Source organism: Lagenorhynchus albirostris, chromosome 8 (assembly GCF_949774975.1).
Source record: "Lagenorhynchus albirostris chromosome 8, mLagAlb1.1, whole genome shotgun sequence".
NCBI lineage: Eukaryota > Metazoa > Chordata > Mammalia > Artiodactyla > Delphinidae > Lagenorhynchus > Lagenorhynchus albirostris.
In genome coordinates, this window is record NC_083102.1 from 47,131,087 (window position 1) to 47,152,355 (window position 21,269).

General features: G+C 41.5%; 1 protein-coding gene across 2 annotated transcripts in view; it reads right to left on the reverse strand.

Moving 5' to 3' along the window:
* Window positions 1-21,269, reverse strand: part of CREB5 (cAMP responsive element binding protein 5) — a 409,537-nt gene that overhangs the window by 90,179 nt on the left and 298,089 nt on the right. For both annotated transcript variants that reach the window (XM_060156943.1, XM_060156944.1), the window contains 2 exons: window positions 16,112-16,238; window positions 9,615-9,725 (listed from right to left, as the gene is read on the reverse strand). In XM_060156943.1, coding sequence (XP_060012926.1) covers window positions 9,615-9,725; window positions 16,112-16,238 — 238 coding nt within the window. The remainder of the gene's footprint in view (window positions 1-9,614; window positions 9,726-16,111; window positions 16,239-21,269) is intronic.

Genomic DNA, 21,269 nt, shown 5'->3' on the forward strand with positions numbered 1-21,269 from the left:
AATACTTCTGAAAATGCTATGAGATAGATGTCCTCCTATGTTACAGAGAGGAATGAAAATAAGTGTAAATTTTAAGAAATTTGGTAGTACATATATCAAGTCTTTAAGATGTTTATTCCCTTTGACCTAGTAATCCTAATTCTAGGAATCTGTCCTAAGGAAATAATCAAAGATATAATTAAATAATTTCAGATCCGTTTTTTGTTTGATTTATTTTTCTAATCAAAAGGTTATTTCTAGTAGAGAAAATCTAAATACCCAGAAATAGAAATAAAGTGAAAATTTTTATGTAATAGCCATAGGATAAGTTATACAATTATTAACATGTTTTCAAAAGATATTTAGTGATATGGGAAAATGCTCATAGTATCATGTGAAATTTTTCAAAAGCAGGATATAAACTAGAAGTCTTATGCAGGGCTTCTCTGCAGAGCTGCACTTGGCTGTGGCTGGCAGAGCCCCCAGATACCGATGCAGGGATTTGGGAAATTGTGGGAAGGATTCTCACCTGCTCAAATGTCTCTCTCCCACCCACTTGTCATGGGTCCTGAAATTCTACCACTGGTGAATCAATCATCTGAGTTAAGTCCTACCTTATCCCTGGAGCTTTAAAAAAAAAAAAAAAAAAAAAAAGCCCAAAGCGTGGAACGGCATAATAAGTCACAGTACCATCTCCATCTAAATTGGTTTATGACTTGCCTTCCTTCATTCTATCAACAAACATTTACTGGGCACCTAGAACGTGCAGGAAAGATGCCAGCCCTGGGACATGGCATCAAATTGGCCTCTGTTCTCAAGGAGTTCACAGGCTGGCAGTGAGGCAGGTACACAGACGATGACATGTAATAAATCCTGTACAAGGAATAGATAAACAAGGTGCAAATGGAGTCTACCCCAGCAGAAGGCGTGGCTCCTGTCTACCTGAGGAAGTTGAGAAGACTTTGCAGGAAATGTGATGTGCATTTGAGCTAAGTCTTGTAAAAAAAGGAGGAGTGCAGTTTGCAAAGCGAAGGAAATAGGATAGGAGAGGCAAGGCAGCCAGAAGCCCTCAGAAAAATGCCAGCCTCCTGGGAGGGGCTTTCAGAGAGTGACCATGGTGCGCGGAGCTGAGTGAAGCAGGAGAGGCTGGGAGGGACACAGGACTGGTACCCTGGAAACATGGGCACATTTCCATGCGGAGGTGCCAAAAGGGAGAAGCACATTCCAGGAAAGGGTGCAAGTGAAACACTTGCCGACTCTGAAATTCTACCCAAGTGCGCTCTTCTTGTTCCCTCTTATTCTTCAGATGCTGGCTCTCTACTGAAATCAGGTTACTGCCTGGTTGCACTTCTAATCTCTAGAATCCAAGGCCACAGTTGGATGAAAATCTCATCCTCCTTAAACACATCTTCTGTCTGGTGATTGCAAATACCGTTTCAAAATAAAAATACTTGATGTACTTATTTTTACTGTGGAGACTCACCGGTTCTGAGAACCTAATGATTCATCTTATACTAAGGCAGATAAAATATATAAAATATACAATACTATATAGTACAGCTAGATTTTCAAACAAACAGGGGACAGAAAGACCATTTTAAAGGATACCAACAGGAAAAATATATTCTTGGTTAGTTTGGGATTTGAAGATTGGATTCTCCCTTTTATTTTGTTAACAAAAGAAAAATCCCACACTTTTAGGAAAACTCTGCCTCCCTCCTCTATCTTCCCCAATGCCCCCACTTCCATCCCCCTCAAGGCACAAGTTTTCTGACAGATCTGCTGTACCTGCCACATAAAAAACCAACTCAAGGCAGACCATCATCCCGAAGTGCAAAGCAAACTTTCCTTATTAGCGGTGCTGGCAAAAATCTTGGAAAGTGTAAGCGACATAAATTCCAAGAAAAAGACCAAAATATATCTCTGCAAAGCAGAACTTCCTTGTAACAAGTTGTGTTAAATTCCTTTTTTTCCCGCTTGGCTATTCTAACATAAGCTGAACTTCTTTGTACAACGTTCCAAAGCAGACAAGGAGACACGCGTGCGCACACGTATACAAACACACAAAGAAGACGTGCCTGAGGACTGTGTGAGAGGGGGTGTTCCAAACCAGACCGACCGTGCGTGGCGTCCTTGCCCAGATGCATCTGACTTCAGGCTTGGGGACGTTAAACAAACACAAAAACAAGAGCCGGCGATGCGCGTGCTGGGCTGGGTGACAGAGGCAGCAAGCAAATATTGGGATTGTATTTCACCTGTTGCCACGGTTACCAAAACAGGGTGGATACTTGCAGAAAGAGAAAGAGGGAGAACTGGGAAGACAGTGAGTCCTAGGAGACTATCTGAATGTGTGTGTGCGCGGAGCCGCTGGTGAGGGTGGAGATGGTGAGAGCCCAGAGAGGGCTGATGGAAAGGGACAATTTCAATACTGCTTTGTGTTGGGTGCTCAGAGAGCTCGGTCCCCACTTCACACCAGCACGAAACAGATCTCCGAAAGCCCAAGTAAGATCCATGCAGTCCCCAAAATCACAGCAATGAGAAGTGGGAAGTTTACTTTTGCTTGGTGGCAGGCAAAATCAAGTCAGTTTGTACTGGGTGCCAAGAGAGGCAATACTTATCATGAATCCATGCTTTGGATGACCAAGCAGAATAGCTTAGTGGTCTCACGTCAAGACCCCCAAGTCTCAGGAAGAATTACAGAAACTGGACCCATTCCTTCAGGCATTCTGATGATGAACTTCAATTCCCATTGGATATAAACGGGAAAAGCTGATCGACCCTCTTCTCCCCAGGTACTGACAACGCTTCAGGAAACACTCCCTTAGAAAATTCACTATCACAGCAACCAGCAGATGGCTTTCTCTGTCAACTCCTGACTAGCACATGGAGAGTGAAGTACTATAAACTGAAAACCTGGAATCTGGGTTCTAATTCCCCTTCTTTTGCTAATTAGCTATGTGACCTTAGACCAGCTGTTAACTTGAACTTCAGACCTTTGTTTCTCAAAGGAAAGAATTTTGCCAATATAATCCTTTCCTGCTTTGGAATTTGGTGATTCATAAGCAATTGCTAATCTCTCAAATTCTCATTTTCAAAACAAATATAGTCAAATGTATAATCCCATGTGTTTGGGATCCTGATCAGCACACGGAATGTAAATGCTGTAGGAATTTATTGTTCTGTAGAAATATAAATACATGGTTGCTAGCTCTTATCAGTGATCTCATAATCTAATCACTTACATTGTACCACAAAACTCCACACAATATATTCCTAAATTAAACATTCTACAGTTTAAACGGGCGAAGTGGTAATGGCATGTGAAAGTTTATACTTCCAGCCAAGAGAAAGGAGTCAGGGCTTGTATTAGCTCCTAGAGTTGTGTTGTTGCTTTTCGTTCTTTAATTCAGCAGTTGTCTTGGCCAGACAGAAATATGAATCAGCTTTCTCTCTGGTGTTTAGATGACGAGAACTAGAGAAGCGAATAGTTAGGTGGCTGGGCCTAGCTATTAATTTGAGCTTCATCTTATTGATACTTTAACACCACTGAATTTCGCTTTTATAAGAACTTGCTTCGATTCGGGATAAGTTATCATGGGGACTCCAGGGTCAGCATGATATAGTAGAAACAGGACAAAAATCAAAGAAGACTTGGGCTCAGGGCCTGGTTATGCCACTGGATCATGCTGGAAAAGTCACTTAGAACCTCTCTGTGTCTATAAAATGAGGATAGTAATAATTCCCTGTTGACCTTAGAGGATTGCTATGAGGCTCCGAGGAGACAATGTACATGGAAGCACTTTGCAATTTGGAAAGTGCTCTACTAATATGAACTCATAGGACGATCATCCCCACTGCTGGCAAAACATTACGGTTTACGGTCAGGACCAAGGGCCCAATGCCTGGGTTCACATCCCAGCACCATATTTTACCAGCTTGTCTGTTCTTCACAAGTTATTCAACCTCTCAGTTCATTTATAAAATGAGATTAAGAACAGTACCTCCCTAAGTGTATTGTTTGGAGAATTAAATGAGATAATATATTGCAAGATGCTTAACATAATTTCTGCCACATACACAAGTGATTAATTACTGTTGACAATTATTATTTTCTACCATGGTGTTCTAAGAAGGCAAATTGCCCTTAAAATAAGATCCATCATACATATTAGTGACAGTGTAGATTTTCGTGATTGTTGTCATAGAATCTTACCTAATTCCTATCCACCTGCATATTGGACAGTGGTTTTTCACAGCACTGAGGGAGAATGATTCTGAAGGGTGGTCATCTTGGTTCAGCCCATCATCGCGTTTTGATCACTGGCTACGGGGACACATGGCTGCTGGCATGATTCGAAAGTTAATGAGAAGAGAGTGTCTGTCAAGTCAACAGCATTTCCTGCCTCTCCACAAAGCTTCTGAGAAGCAGACAGCCTATTTATTCACTGCTTTTTTATTCCTGGACACTTAGGAAGTGAAGCTGGGGATGATTAAAGCAAATAGGCAAATCGCAGAACGGCATTTCTCAAGAGTGCCAGAGAGATGTTACCTGGAGACTGTCTTTTCATGTGTATAAACTTTCCAGGCAACTCCATATGGAGCCAGGCTTCTCTGTGATTTATCTGTTGGACAGTGGGTGGCCAACGGGCACTGTAGGCAAACAGTTATCCAGCTCGATAATTAGGGAGGGGAAAGGCAAACACAAACACACCCAGGTTGACATTCAAAACAAAGCAGAGATTTAACCATGGATTGCTGACTCTACCACCCCAGTTTTCTTGTCTGCCAATCTGCCAGGAGGAAACCATGAGCCAAAAAAAGAAGCACTGTTCGTAATTTATCAGTACAGCTGGTGGAAAAAGCACAATTCTGGATAGAAGCGTGAAGGCCTTTGTTGGAGCCCAGCTTTGTGTTTAAATGATGGCTTGATCTCCCTAAGTCTCTACCAGGTTTGGTGTCCTCACTTGTGAAATGAGGAACTGGACAAGTTCTTCACTAAGTGCCCTCCATCTCTCAAAGGTCTTGACTCTCAATCCTTTTGGCTTCTTTCATTCATTCATTAATGTATATATTTATGTATTCATTGAATAAACTGCAAACCTAACTGTGGATGAGGTATTGACAGTAGGTGACCAAAATACAGCACAATCAATCCACCACAGTGGAAGAAACAGCATTTAGTATTGATTGCTCTCAATTCCTAGGAGGGCAATGATATTCCAGGTTCTGTTTTCTAAGGAACAGACATGACATATTCCTTTCCTCTCAAAGAAAAACTATGACGGATATTGTTTCTAGATGTCTTTCAAACACATCAAATGTCGTCAGCTACTCTTTACAAGCTGAATACTTAGCTTAACATTTAACACACTTTATCCTCTCCTTCTTAGCCCCACCTGTACCCCCTACTCACTCCATCTCACCCTCATTTCCAGGGCTAGGGTTTGGTTCCTTCTCATAATTTTAATTCAACTCAACTCAATTAAATTCAGTTCTCATTCATGGGGCCTTTCTCAGTACACGGAGCTTACACAATGCAAGGATTATTTTCAAGGAGCTTCCAATCAATCAAGTGCGGGAGACACACATGTAAAACAAGAAATGTCATGATTAAAATGTGTTTGAATAAGAGGCAGTGAGGCTGGAGCAGTCAGTGAAGCCACAGAGCTCTGGTTTAACCAAGAGGTAAGTTTGGTTGTTTAACTAAACAACCACTCCACATTTTTTCCAGGTTATCTGGAGATCTAAACTATCCTTGCCATCCTTGTCTCCCGTTAGTATGTATATATAAATTCACCTAAAAAGAATTTGATTTAATCATCTGGTTACTGATACCTGGAAGCTGTGTATTTTTATCAAAGGATCAATGTTGTGACGGAAGAGCTTTGTCATCAGAGTCTGAGACTTTAGCTTTTGCTAAGTGATGTGTCATTGGGCCAGTTTTTTAACCTCTTGGAGCCTCAGTTGCCTCAGCTGTAAAATGGGGACAATATCCCTGTTATGGGGCTGTCCTGAGAATAAAATCAGGTCCCAGCTATACATACCTTCTCACTGGTATCAATACTTCCTGGGCTTCCTAGCCCTGTCCAAACTGAAGGTGGAATCTGGGCAGAGTGGCCAGAGCCCTCCATGAATTGTTGTTTATATGCCGTCCTCATTTTAATCAGTTCCAATATGAGAGTTGTCATCTCATCATTAATGAGACTCAAGACAGGTGTATGGACAAGTTCTCCCCACCCCTTATGTAGTTTCCAACCCTATTATTGACTTCTTTAAAAAGAAGAAAAGGAAAACCTTTTTCAAAGTTAGATAGAATTGGTCTAATTCTCACAGCTAGAAATGAACACAAATCTACATAACTCTGAGAGCAGCACATCCACATCATTGCAGAATCACTCGCACCCAGCAAAGGCTAGAAATACGGGTCCCAGTCTGGTTTGCATTTCCTACCTGTTCTGTCTCCTTCTTCCTCCCCTTTTCCACTTCTCTCTGCTCATCCTCCTCTTTCTCTCTCTCTCTCCCCTTTGAGTGTTAAAACTGTCCATCAGGTATCCAGTGAACTTCCTCCTAGCCGACCCCATTTTCAGGGAAGACACCCACCAATCCCAGGAATCTGGAAGGAGGAGCCTATCTCTCTGTGTGGTTGCAAAGATGGAAGGCTCTCACAGCTCTGAGTCTGCTCTGACCCCCAAATGAAACCCAATATGCACATATTCACTTGCATAATTGTGAAGTTATATGCTTCTTGGCTTAATTCTTCAGAAAAAGATCCATAAAACGAAATTATTATCTGCCAGACTTATGATCAAATCAGCTTGGATACACTGAAGTGCACTGCTTGATACTAATACACATTAAATCAAAAGAAGAACATGTATGATTTTGATTTAAGATGTTGCAGGTTAATGCAAGATGGAGCTAACTGGGGACACCTATTTTGCTCTCTTCCACAACAGAAGTGACCGATTTGGGGCAAAGAAAATGGATGTCTTCTACTGAGCCATCACTTGTCAGACAGCTTCTAATAAAACTGTACCTGTAAAGCAATCCTGTCTACAGCTTTTGTCCACCTCGAGGACCTCTGAGTTTCCCCAGAGATTCAGGATGATGGCTTTTGTCAGTGGCCAAGAGGGAGTGTAAAGCGGACACTCTGACAGCACCATTCCCAGGAGACTAGGTCTGCAGCGTTGTGAGGTAGGCAACACCTCCCAGGCAGCTCTCTGCTTTCTCTTGTGCTCTGAGAACACACCCCACACAGCGCCTTCATCACAAAAGCTCATGTGTGACCTTTGGAAAAGTCCTTGAAAACAGCGAAACCAGAGTCTTAGTTGAAATCTGGAATCCATTCTAGTCTTACACAGGAAGAAAATTAGGCATAGAACAACAAAGCCCATAGCTCTGAGAAACCTGGGGAGGCTCTGGCTGACATTAACATTGTGGAAGATTTTTTTCCTTCTCTACGTTGTATTTTATAAAAGCTTTTCATCTAAGTAAACCAAAGCTGCTAGAAAATATTGTACGGTTAGTAGATGGCAATGACAGGTTTCTCCAGTGAATAAAGCAAGCAGAAATCAGAATAGGGACGCTCAGTAATGTATTAAAAGTCATTCACTTAACGCTTTTCCAAGCTACTAGGTAAATGCTCTTCTTCCAAAATATAAGTGGCCAATATTACAATTTTTCCCTTTGGATTAACAGTAATCCATATTTGTATTGGCAATACCCGGGTTAGGCGTGGGAGTTTGGAGCAGGGGGAAAAGCTGTATCTACTTCATGATACAGTTGGTTTGCCCAGACACCATGGATCTGGAAATATTCATTCACTTAGAACATGAATCAGCAGAGGAGTATGCCTGCTCAACATTTAACTCGACGAACATTCACAGGGTCACGCTATTTTTACAAGTACAGCCCAATTCTCCCTTTTGTCTCCTGCTGATATCATTCACTATTAATCTGCCATATCGTACGTTTTTATTTCATACATGTAAATAACTAGAAACCTGTACTCCCTTTGGAAGCATTTTCCTTCTTTGCCAGCAAGAAGAGGGGCAGGACACTTCAGAGTCAAGTGGTGGCGTAAAATCCAATGAAACTCAACTGCAGGGAAAGTTGCTTTGGAAGTGTGCTTTAGAATCTACCTCAAGTTTGTCTGGCAGGTCCCTCAAAAGGGATACAGACCCTGAACTAAACTAGGTGATTCCGAAATAATCCAGCTGGAGGAGTAGCATCTGATGCTTAGACCCAGAACACTTATTCATACACATGAATAACTTAATTTTATTTTTTTCTTAAGTACCGTCACAATTCATTTTTTATTTTCCTTTAAAAAAATGTAAATGGCATTACTCTAGTCTCCAAAACAGATGCCAGTTTGGACTTTACTCTGCCAGCAAGTATTTGTTTTGGCTCAGCAGGGCCTGAGTTGAAAAAATATTTGCCGATTCCAAAAAGATTTAACGAGCTTTGCTGAAGGTGCCGGCGCCATCTGGCATGTCACAGGGACTGTGGCACAGCAAAGAGAACTCTCCCAACCACAGATTTTATTTGCTCAACGTAGCCAACACTGGGAGTTCAGTTGCTTCCTTGGGCTGAGAAGCTGCAAGTGAAATGAGTGAAGTTTCCAAGAGAACGTGACCAAAGCAGGCGCCAAAAAAACTTGCTGCCATTGAAAACGAAGTCACTGGGTATGGATGGCTAATTTTCAGAGATGTCAATAACATCCTCACCCCAGCCATTAGACAGGGTCCCTGACGCTGTCAGTCAGCAAACCAAATAAATCTCCCAACTCCTAGCAAAAGCTATCCATCCAACAGCAGATACTAAAAACTTTGCTGCAGTGTATTTTGTTGACATTTGATACCTTACTAACTGTGGTGTCAGAATTTGTACGAAAACTGAATGACCTACTTCAAGTAACTCCACTAAATATAACCAGCAAATTTACTTTATACGGCCAAGATCGACAGGCATTGCTTTTATTAATATTTGGTAGAACAGAAATGCATGAATCTATCACTTTGATTGGAAGGACTGACCTTACTGCACATCAGTCTCATACGTTAAAAGTCACTGAAGTTGTCACCTGAAATCACACGTTTCAGCATGACCTGCAGTTACCCTGTGAGAAAACAAGGCACTGGTCCTTTCAGCTCAATGTCACATCTGACTATAACAAAAACTGAAAAATATTTTCATAGTAGTATGTGCTTAAAAATCACATGTCTGTCTTGGTGGCCGTGGGGACAGGAAGAGTGGCACTGAAACTGTGACTACCTCGAAGGAGAGAAACTCTGGATTGTTTATGCTAATTTCACTTTCTGAGCAAATATACACATACTTGGGTGCATCCCTCCTCAACTCCTATGGATCTCCCCAAACTTCCAAACGTCCCTTTCACCAAGGCCACATGCTGGTCCAACGTTTGTTATATGAGCATCCGACGCCAAGGTTCAGTAACAAATAGCCTCAAAGAGAGAGCCAAGCTCTGCACAGCTTTTCCACAGAAAGACCTATTCACTGAAACAAAGACAGAGCCATCTACCTGACTTAACTGAAGTCTGGAAGTCAGAGCAGAAATCAAAAGAAAGAAAACGTCGTGAAATAACAAAAGGATGATTATAACTGTTATTTACCATTTTGGCTTCCGAATGCATCGGCTGGACTTGGGGAGAAGCACAGGGGTTGCTGAGATTTGGACCTTGCATTCCCAGGAGGTTGGAGTTCACTGACATTTGTCTCTCCATCTAAGAGAAAGGAAAGTAACAGGATCAGAAGTCTGAGAAAGGCAGTCTAGGTCATAGACAAAGCTGCATTTCTCTTTCAAATGGATCGTTTAGAATTTCTGTGAATAACTCCCGGCAAAGCCTGTGGTTTGCTGAAGGGTAAACAATATACTCCTGAGCCTTGGACTCACGCACATCAAAGAATCATCCAAAGCTGCGCCTTCTAGAGAATACGCCCGATGCCAAAGAGAGCTACGTGTTGTCATGGTAGATCATTTCCAAACAAAAGTATGCAATACTTCCACTTTTGCGAACACTCCAAATACTACTCATCATGCTTATTTTTATAGCTACACAGAATAACGTATGCATAGAAGAATGCTGGAAGGATACAGACTATACCAAACGGTTATCTCAGGTTATCTGTGGCTCCTTTGTTCACTCTAAATTTTATACAGAAACGTGAATCATTTTAGCAATAAGAAAAAATTCATTTAAAAAGCCACCCTCTTAAAGATGACGTGTCTCCCTGTCTCTCTAACTCATGACCACAATCAAAATGATTCAGCAGAGGTATCTGAGCTGCTGCCCCTGGAACATCTTCTCTTCCCTGTTAACCGTGTCTGACTACACCGGAGCAGTTTTAGGCCTCACAGCAGGGCTAGGGCTCTGGAAAGGTGAAGAAAGCAGTCAGGGTGCTGAAGACTCGTGATCAATGACCCCCACTGTCCTGCTGGCCTGCCCTAGTGTCTAGAATTAACATTCAAATATCTGAATTGAGTTCTGGCATTTTTTTTTTGGTAACATCTTTATTGGAGTATAATTGCTTTACAATGGTGTGTTAGTTTCTGCTTTATAACAAAGTGAATCAGTTATACATACACATATGTTCCCATATCTCTTCCCTCTTGCGTCTCCCTCCCTCCCTCCCTCCCTCCCTCTCTATCCCACCCCGCTAGGTGGTCACAAAGCACCGAGCTGATCTCCCTGTGCTATGCGGCTGCTTCTCACTAGCTATCTATTTTACGTTTGGTAGTGTATATATGTCCATGCCACTCTCTCACTTTGTCCCAGCTTACCCTTCCCCCTCCCCGTATCCTCAAGTCCATTCTCTACTAGGTCTGTGTCTTTATTCACGTCTTACCCCTAGGTTCTTATGACCTTTTTTTTTTTTCCTTAGATTCCATATATATGTGTTAGCATACGGCATTTGTTTTTCTCTTTCTGACTTAACTTCACTCGGTATGACAGACTCTAGGTCCATCCACCTCACTACAAATAACTCAATTTCGTTTCTTTTGTCTCTGGGGCACGTCCCTGTTAAAAAGTAAATACAGCAAAATCTCTATTTCAGTCAAGGAAGGGTGCGTCTGATTCATATTTTCTGTTTAGTAGAAAATTAGCACTTTTTGAAGAACTAGAATAATGCTTAATAAATACTTAATACTGAAATCCCACAGAAAATAATTCGACTTTCCTCAGGGGGGGAAATAGTTTCTTCAATGCAAGAGTTTTTCCATTTGCCAAAGGATGGAAATGAAAACAATGGTTGGAAATTTTAGGGAACCAGGTTTCTGCTCAGTTAGCCTAAGTAGTCTTAGAAAATACAGAGTTCCTTATCCCTGGAGTTTGTCAAAGTGTGGAGGATGGAAACCTCACAAAGAAGAGTTGAGAGTAATAGTTGAACTAAATGACCCTTTACCATTGTTGGGACTCTATCACTGCAATTCCTGCTGTGTCCACCCCAAGGGCAGGGGTGGGGGGAGTATAGTTATGACACCCATGTGTGGATTAGTAGAGGTGCCTGCCTAAGGCCTCTCATGAATGACTGGGGCACATTTCCTGTCACAGCAAAGCACCATCAGCCTTACCTTGGCCAGAATTAGCTTATCAGTTATCTAGCAATGTATGAATATGTGAAATTGTTTCCAAAGGAGCTACTTAATGAAGGAGAACTTTCTAGAGCACTCTAGCAAAACCTTTTGCAGCACCAATTCAACAAAATAAAATAGAGTTGTCCCTCAGTATCCTCTGGGGATTGGTTCCAGGACCCACCTCTGATACCAAAATCCAAGGATGCTCAAGTCCCTTATATAAAATGGCATAGTAACTGCATAAACCTTACACACATCCTCCCTTATACTTTTTTTTTTTTTAATTTAAATTTATTTATTTATTTTTGGCTGTGTTGGGTCTTCGTTTCTGTGCGAGGGCTTTCTCCAGTTGCGGCGAGCGGGGGCCATTCTTCATCGCGGTGCGCGGGCCTCTCACAGTCGCGGCCCCCCGTTGCGGAGCACAGGCTCCAGACGCGCACGCTCGGTAGCTGTAGCTCACGGGCCTGGGCCTAGGCCTAGTTGCTCCGCGGCATGTGGGATCCTCCCAGACCAGGGCTCGAACCCGTGTCCCCGCATTAGCAGGCAGATTCTCAACCACTGCGCCACCGGGGAAGCCCCCCTCCCTTATACTTTAAATCATCTCCAGATTACCTATAATACCTAATACAATGTAAATACTATGTAAATAGTTGCCAGCACTTGGCAAATTCAAGTGATGTTTTCTGGAACTTTCTGGTATTAAAAAATATATTTTCAGTCCATGGTTCGTTGAATCTGCAGATACGGAACCCACAGGTACGGAGGGCCAGCTGTATTCACTCTCATATTCCCCTAAATCTCCAGGCAGCCTGGGTAGTCTAATTTTTTTAAAACCATGGTAAAATATACATAATATAAAATTTACCATTTTAACTCTTTTTAAGTGTACAGTTCAGTGTCATAAAGTACATCTGTGTACTCTCGTTGTTAAGTCACGGAGATTTCTCTAAAAAATGCTTATTACTTTATAACTCCCATTTCCAGAGGCTAGGGGATAGGAGAGTCGGAATAGGATTCAACACTTTATTCCAATTAGTGACCTTCTCCTAGAGGGAAATCAAGTCCAAAGGAGCTTTGGCTTTCAGTTTCCTGAAGGAGGATGGTTCAGAAGGACACATGATTATCCAGCGTCTTCCGTCATGCTTTGTAGCCATCATGTTCTACAAAGAAGTGAGAGCAGCCTGCTTGCTGCCTCTTGATCCAGAGTCAGCCACGCTTCCCACTTTTCAGAAAAATTACAGTCTAGGACCCTTTCTACCTTATGACTGACTAATTAAACAGAATACTGAAAACAGGCTGATTTTCCTACCTTAAAAAATTGCATTTTTCCACCTAAGTAATTATAGGGGGTTAGCAAGAGCCTCTTTAAAACCACCATTCGGTGCTTTGTGCTAATAACGCTCTGCCCGTGAGTGTGGCTCTAATGAGTGGACTAGAATTAAGAGGTCAGAAGATGGGAGTGGCTTTGCTAAATACTAAGCGACATTGAGCACTGTAGGTAAAACATCCAGGGAAAGGATATCACCTTTTTTTGAGCTTCTTCTTTTCCCTTGAAACAAACTGGAAAACAGGAGCTAAAATGCCTGCGGTTCACTGGGGTTTTGGAATTATAAATGGGTGTTCATATTCCCAAATTATCTCGGCATTTGACTTTCAAGATCAGAAATCACGACCCAGTGAAGTGCTGGAAGTCAACGCCCGCCTTTTTCTTCACCACATGCCAGCATCTAGCACAGGGCTTGCTCCATGGCAGGTGCTCAACAAAATGTTACGAAATAAATAAATGAATGAACAAATTCATCATTTGTTTCTGACCTAGAGCTTTGTGAAATACGTAGCCTGACAGCGTGCACTACAGATCAGTTAAGAATCTCACCTTCACCTACAGACATAAACTAATCTTTTATGCCACAGGAAGCATGATTTCTCAGGGCAAGAACTCTATGGCAAGACCACACTTGACAAGCCAAAATTACAGTGCAAGGGCTGGCGACTTGATAATAAGGAAGAAAAGGCCCAGATTTCTAGGGCCTAGAACTCTTAGGATATGCTTTTAGATACCTTGTGTTAATTTTCTTGAGCTACATTAGTGTCACACCGAATCACGATTTCCCAACCTTGGCGCTACTGACATTTGGGGCCAAATAATTCTTTGTCGTCGTAACTATCCTGCGCATTGTAGAATGTTTAACAGCATCCCTGGCCTCTACCCACTAGATGCAGTAGCACTTTCCCAAAGTTGTGACAACCAACAGTGTCTTCAGATATTGCCAAATAACCTCTGGAGTAAAAAACTGTCCACAGTTGAGAATCACTGCTCCAGATTGACACTATTTTCATGACAGCTGTACACATCGCTGACATGGGTTTGGGAACTCCTGACTCTCTTTATCTACACTGGCTCTTTACCATGCACCTGATCCTTTGCTTCTATTCCGACGCATCAACATTTTTTAAAAATTTCAAGTGTATTGACTTCTCTGTTAAAACTTTAAAGACTCTTTTTCTTTTTTTTGATGTGGACCATTTTTTTTTAAAGTCTTTATTGAATCTGTTACAATACTGCTCCTGTTTTATGTTTTGGTTTTTTGGCCACGGGGATGTAGGATCTTAGCTCCCCGACCAGGGATCGAACTCACACCCCCTGCGTTGGAAGGCGAAATCTTAACCACTGGACCACCAGGTAAGACCCAAAGACTCTTTTTCTGTTCAACTCCTCTATTATTTCAAGTTGTACAATGAAGTGATGTGGTAGAAACCAGGGCCAGGCACGCTTTTCTCTGGGTCTTTTCAGCCTGAATGTCCCACCTTTGCCCCTGGGAATGGAACACAGTTTAGTCAAATAGGGAAAAAAGGTCATTGTAGTGATATTTTTCTGGACAATGCATAGAATTCCCGAAAGGAAACTATTTTGGACAAGAAGGATTTAAAGCCTGGATGAAGATGGCTTGTGGTAGAAGTCTCCATGCAATTAGTGGGGTTGAATGAAACCCAGCATCACAGCATTGGTGGTGCTGTTTTCCTTTACCTAAAGATGTTTAAGGTGAGTGGTGCAGGTAAAGTCAGTCAGCTCACTTGTCTTTCTGACCCAATTTTGCAAAGAATCTTTCTAGCCTGAACTACCTGATACTTACAGTGGGCAGGTCCATGTCTCTACAATTGGTCCACCAAGGCTTTCTCCACCCCCCTGCTTCCACTTGGATAAATGAGCAAATTGCTCATCCTGGGATGATCTGGGCTGTTCAGCATGAGGTGAGTGTGCGTCCTAGTCACGAGTCTTCCCTTACAAGCTGTGTGACATTAGACAAATCCCTTCAATGTCTGACTCTTCAGCTTTTCATTGGTAAAATAAGTATATCAATAATGACTGCGATCATATTCCCACAGGACTGCTGTGAGGACAAAATGAAACAGCAAATGTAGACAGTTCCTTAGAATGCTAAAAGTGCTCTGCAAAACATTCCTGATATTATTGTGGGAGGGTTTTAATTGAACTGTCATATCACCTCTAAGGCTTTTCAGAACCTTATGGCCCTGTAAATCATAACACCAGCCATGTGCACCGAAGCACAATGCCAGGGAGGATGACGATGTACGGGGTGGGGATCCCGCGGCAGGAGAGCAAGGTTTGCTCTGAAACAGTCTGTATGTGCGTTCTACATGAATCTGTTGTTTTCAGAAGGGGCAGTATAATAGCATGTACGCCTGTAGACTCAGGAGCCAGACCACCTGGATTTAAATCCTGATTCTGTCACTCACTAGCTCTTAGTGACTTAGTCACTTAACCAGGTTCCTTAGCCTCCTGTGCCTCAGCTTCCTCATCTGCAAAATGAGGGTAATAACAGTGCATACCTCAGAGGTTTGCTGTGAGAGGGAAAGGAGAGAATGTACGGATCATGTAGTGGTTGAGAGAGAATTCCTGGGTTCAAAACTCAGCTACTCTACTTCTCAGCCAAGCAAGCTATTACCTTACTTTCTCCATTCAAATAAATGGGATAGTATTAGTACCTACCTGAGAGGGTTGTTTCACATGTTGATGAAATGCTCAGAGAGTGACTGGCACACGGGAAGCCCTCAATAAACGCTGCTAACGTGATTAACAGAACATGATACACACGGATACGTGTTAGCAGTTATTATGTACCATCGTTATTATTGCTATTATTCTAATTATCACTCTGAGTCCTGGCTAGACCACTCACTGGCAATTTAATGACACTCTGTATGTAGCCCAAGCTATAGGCTTTGGAGTAGTCATAAAATCCCGTGTCCCTGGACAAATTCCATTCCCTGGGTATGACAAGCTCACTTGTCACCAGCAGGAAGATGGAACCATGCCTCATTAGGGAAGCACTGTAGGATGGAGAAGCCAGCAAGATGCCTAGGGATGCACAGCAAGGCACTCAAAGCAGACTGGCGCCCAGCTCAACTCTCCATCCAGAAGAAGCCACTTTCTTCCCTGTCAGCTTAGATCTCAGCTCTTCCTGTACTCTTTCAAATGGGGCAACCTCGGCACAAGTCAGAAGCACTTACTGGCATCAAGACGGCAGAAGAGCCCGGCATTGTAGGGTTGGGCAGGGTCCCTGGCATGGAGGCTGGCATGGGCTGTCTCTGTCTGTTGTGAAGATGGAGCAGAGAAGATAGAGAGCCTGGGACAGGCCTGGGAACAACAACAACAAAAAAATAGCAAACATTATTCTCAATGCCCTGATCAGGGGATTCACTGCCTGTTTCCCATGTCCAGAGCCAGCGGGGACAACACCATTACATGAGCAGCAGATCAGATCCCCTGATGGGAGCCACATAATTAAGGATATTAGGGAAATAATAACAAATGAAATACAAGCCTGGCTTCCTTTGCTACTTCCTAGTTAATACATCAAATTCCAGTTCATTTCCTGACCTCTGTTATCTAACTGATATTCAATAGACAACACGCCGGTAAATCTTCTACAACCTTGCATCTCAGGAAAGGGACCTGGTGGTGAAATCCTGTGTGTTTACTCTGAAGCCTCTGCCCTCTGGAGGACCTTAGAGCCTGAGATCTGTGTACATTTGTTTTATCCACACTCTCTCACACCGCTGCCTGGAAGCCTGCCTGGCTTTGCTCTGGATATACTTTCACTATCTGGATTTGCAGAGTCAACTTCATTCATAATTTCCCAATAGAAATCCATTTTGACTTTTTCACAGTTCTCTACTTTGAGTGGAAAAAAAACCCCAACAAACCCAGGTCACAAACCAAAGTAGCTAGATTATGGTTCACAGCAATGCAACGAGCCTTTCTCAAGGCAAGTCTGGAGCCCAGCCCCCAATTACCAATCCCTCATTTCATTAATAGCTCGAGGTGTTAGGCTGTGTGACAGGAACTGATTTCGGCCTGACCTGCAGGACTTGGGTAAGCATTCCTTGGGGGAGTACACAGTTCTTTTGCTTCAATTTGCCAGAAAAAAATTTAAGGGTCTTAAATTGATTTAATGAGGCAGGGAATATGGGACTGAGGGAAAAAGGGAATTATTTGTGTTTATTAAAAATGGCAAACAAGTGACCTCCTTGGCTAGATTCTCAATCTCCTGATGCTCTCGCTCTGGGGAGCTGTATAAATGTCAAACCATCGAAGTAAAGACTTAACAACAAACAAATAAAACAAAATAAACAAACACCCTTCAGGACCTCTGAGTCTTCCATGTTAAACCATCTTATCCTGAATGCCGTGATAGAAACTTGTGCCTCCCAAATTAATGTATTTTCTAAAAAAAAAAAAAAAAAAAAAAAAAATCCCTCATGCTAAGCGCTGGGTAAGGATTGCCGAGAGACGTTCTCTGCAGGCCAACGCCTTCCTGTGTTTCAGGGAAGGGTAGCATGAAGAGTCTTTTCTTTGGAGCTCATTTGCCTCCCATGGGTGACTCATGGAGCCTAAACTGGGAAAAAGAATGCCAAGATATTCTTCCTTCGCATTGCTGTTACGATTCCAAAGAAGATTAAGTTTTCTGTTCTCTTCGCCTGAAAGGTCCCTTGGAAACATAGCTTGCTATCAGAGTTACACACATCATAGAAGGATTAGTCCTAGATTTATGTTTAGGAAGTTGTATATATGAAAATATAAAAAATATATAAAACCTTTACACAGAGTTTACGGAGATGTACACAAATTACAACCAGTTCTATTAATAGAATGTGTGTGAGTGGTTACATAGATAGGCTAATATAAGAAGCTTGTAACAATGAAATGAGTGTTCTCAGAAAAGCAAATGAAGTACTATGGGTATTTCTTGGCATGTACCCCTGGGACCTCTGGAGGATGGATGAACAGTAAGGATTAGTAAGGCCTTTGAAGGCCCTTCAGCTTGTACAATTCTAGGAAATTGTTGGTCTCAACTGGTCCAAAATTCTGTAGTTGTAATGTCACTGGGTCTTAAAGTCTATGTCATTCAGAGGTGAAGAGCTCAGTCAGAGAGGTATAAAATGCTGCTCAGTCATCAGACATTTATTTTGTATCCTACAGTCTTAATGTTTTGTTTGGGACCTTTGCTGAAAAGAAAATAGCTATATATCAAAGTACAGAATATTTAATAATGGTCAGTTCCTCTAAGTACAAGATTAATAATCTGAACTCCCCACTTTCATAATGAAACCCTACAGATAGTTAATTATCCATCCAACCATTCATCTAAAGATATCCACATAGATAGAGACAGACATCTATACATACATGCATGCATATAGATACATAAATCTATACATACATACAGTCTTCTACCATATATCTGTTCCCCTAGTCACCAGAGGTAATGCTTTGAGTGCAGACAGTTAGGGACACGTAAAAACTGTTATAGGAAAGACAACTAAAAATATTAGATTATGTTGATGTGCAGTATCATCCTCAAACAAGGGCAACACATTATCATCATTTATATTTTGTTCCCAACATATTAATGGTAACCTTGATTATCAGTTTTTATTGATGGGCTATTTTTTAAAAAAGAAATCAATTAAACAACTTAATGGTGATATAAATGAAGACGCAAAAGTAATTAAATTTAAAACAAGTTTTCGTTCTTCCCCAAACTGTGGAAAACTCCCAGTTGTACAGAATAATTGGGGAATAGTATGTTTTATTTAATTCAATGTTCTTATTAGGTCAGTTATTTCCACACCATGCATAGGTCTCCTAGATTTTAAAATATCAAGTATTCCCTCATTAATTAAGAAAATCTTTCAGGGTACTGGGTTCCCTTGGGATTATAATAATAATTACTAATGATACCAATCAGGCCAATTAGCAACGTATACTTGGAGGGAAAAATGGTTATTACAGAAATCTGTATGTTTGAATTCTGAATAATTTTGAATTATTGTTTTACCCAGATTCTGTAAATAATTTCCCCAACTCCACCTGCAAAACCAATGGAGTTTTCTAGGCTTCTTGCTTAGGTTTTTAAAACTACAAAAACTGCAAAACCAAAAATCTATGGCTACCCATCACTAGATATACAAAGGACTAGAATGGGGTTATTATGTAGCTTGGCCTGAGAAATAATCATTTGTCCAGAATATTCAGACCACTGAAGCAAGAATGGTATTGGAATACTTGCATTAATTGTCTAATTCCCTTTGTGCATGTAGAAATAATAATTATGTAATACATTGCATAAAATTTTTTATATTGCACTTATACATTGCTTCATACTTTTCTAAATATGTTCACCTTCATGTGACTTGAAACAATGCAATGTGGTAGGTAGGTCCTATTACTCCCATTTTACTTAGGAGGAAGCTGAATTAAGAGACATTTAAATTTGCCCAAGGTCATACGGGTCATGAAAAGAAGTAGGACTTATTCTCAACTTGCAATATAGGGCTGCCCCCATCCCACCTTGATGGCTCGCATAACTAAGTTATTGATTTTTTTATATTAAAATAAATCCATGGTCCATTTCCTTTGATATTCACATTGCTCCCTGGACTTTCCAATGAAGTCGTAAAATTCTGCAATACTGCTAACTTGAGAAGTCACTGATCCATGTGAAATTATGTTTTCTTCCTTTAAAAAAAACCCAAACTTCCCAAACAACACATCAGCTAGGCTCTGAAAATAAGATGGCAAATTGCAGCAAAGTTGTGAAAACAAAGACCCAACAGTCTCTCTCCAGTGCAGGCTTGTTGCCATGAGTTAATTCCAGGCTTTGAGCGAGCCGAGCCTCCTTTTTAATAAGCATATGCCTCTAGGTAAAGTATTTCTACTAAAAATTATTGAGGCATGGAACAAGGTAAGATGTGTGAGCTCATATTGGATTGTTCAATTATGAAACTGAGTCCCATAGCATTAAGAGTTTTCCAACTTGACAGATTATTCCTCTTTATACACTTGTATAAACATACTGCTTATGGCTGAAATCTATGTAAGCTTTTCTTTCAATTACGATGTCAGGGATGACAGACTGTGTTTTCACCGTCCTTAATAGAATGATAGGTACCACAGCGAGAGATTTCATGGCCTCGTTTTTCCCTCCAAAGGATGTTATCCAATCTAGGGATGTCAGTAAAGATGCCTGCTGGTCTTCCTTGCCCTTGGGCAAGCCCAACTATCTTTAAGGAGCCAAGGGCCAGTGCTTTTGTTTGCAAGATCTCGGGAGGATCACGGCAGACTGCTCCTCTTTCCCAGGTCTTCACCAGATCCACGACCTCCTGGGATTGCTTATTAAACTCTAAAGACAGGCAGATAGGCCAGGTACGTGGACAGGCAAAGGGAAGAGGCGAATGATGAAAAGAAAATTAGGTTGGAAAATTGGAAGATCAATATTAGCATCAAAATCAGACCACAGCCATCTAAGAAATCTTGAGCAGATAAAAAAATAACAACAAAAGAACTTGGTGTTGGGGGGCGGGGGAAAGACTGAAGAAAAGCTTGAAAAGCAAGAAAATGGCAGGCAGAGTGGGCAAGCAGCAGGGGATCCAGATGCCATTGCTATTAGAGTTTCTGACTCTGGAGAAGAAACTTCCTTAGCTTTTAGGCTCTCCTTCTCATCATCTGTTTCATGAATGGATCAGACTACAGGTCCTTGAAACTCTCAAATTCAGATTCTAGGGCTCGAACTGAAAATGAGATATTCTCAACCTAGTGAGACTATATGTTTCATTATGATAAGGGTATTCTTTACTGCTCACTGGTGCGTCCACAGCCCTTAACCTGGCACCTGGCACATAGGAGGGGCTCAGTGTGTCTCTCTTAAGTGAAATTGAGCTGGTACAGCACCTAGTTCTTAAATTCCAAATAGAAGGTGTTCCTAAAAAGTGAGAGAAATTGCTTAAAAACGGACCCAATCCATTCTATGGGGCCCACACTTCACTCTCATTTAAATGTAACACGATCTCACACACAGACTAGAGAAACCTTGTTGACTGCTATCTTTGTATTTGCTTATGAGAAGAAAGATGTGCTTCCTCTGGACCTTCTTCAATGAAGTGTTGTGGCCTAATTTAGCAAACTAGTCTCTGTCTGGGATGGGGAGACTGAAGAGTTGAAGAGGTGAACACAAAACTCTTTAAGTCTTAAGAGGAGGCAGTTTGTAATGAGAAATGCTTATTTACTCATTCTTCTCCTAAGTGGGATTTTAAAATTCCTAGTTTTGTAAAGAAAGCAAATTGCCAGGATAATCAAGCAGAATGTGAAATGGAAAGACAGCAGAGT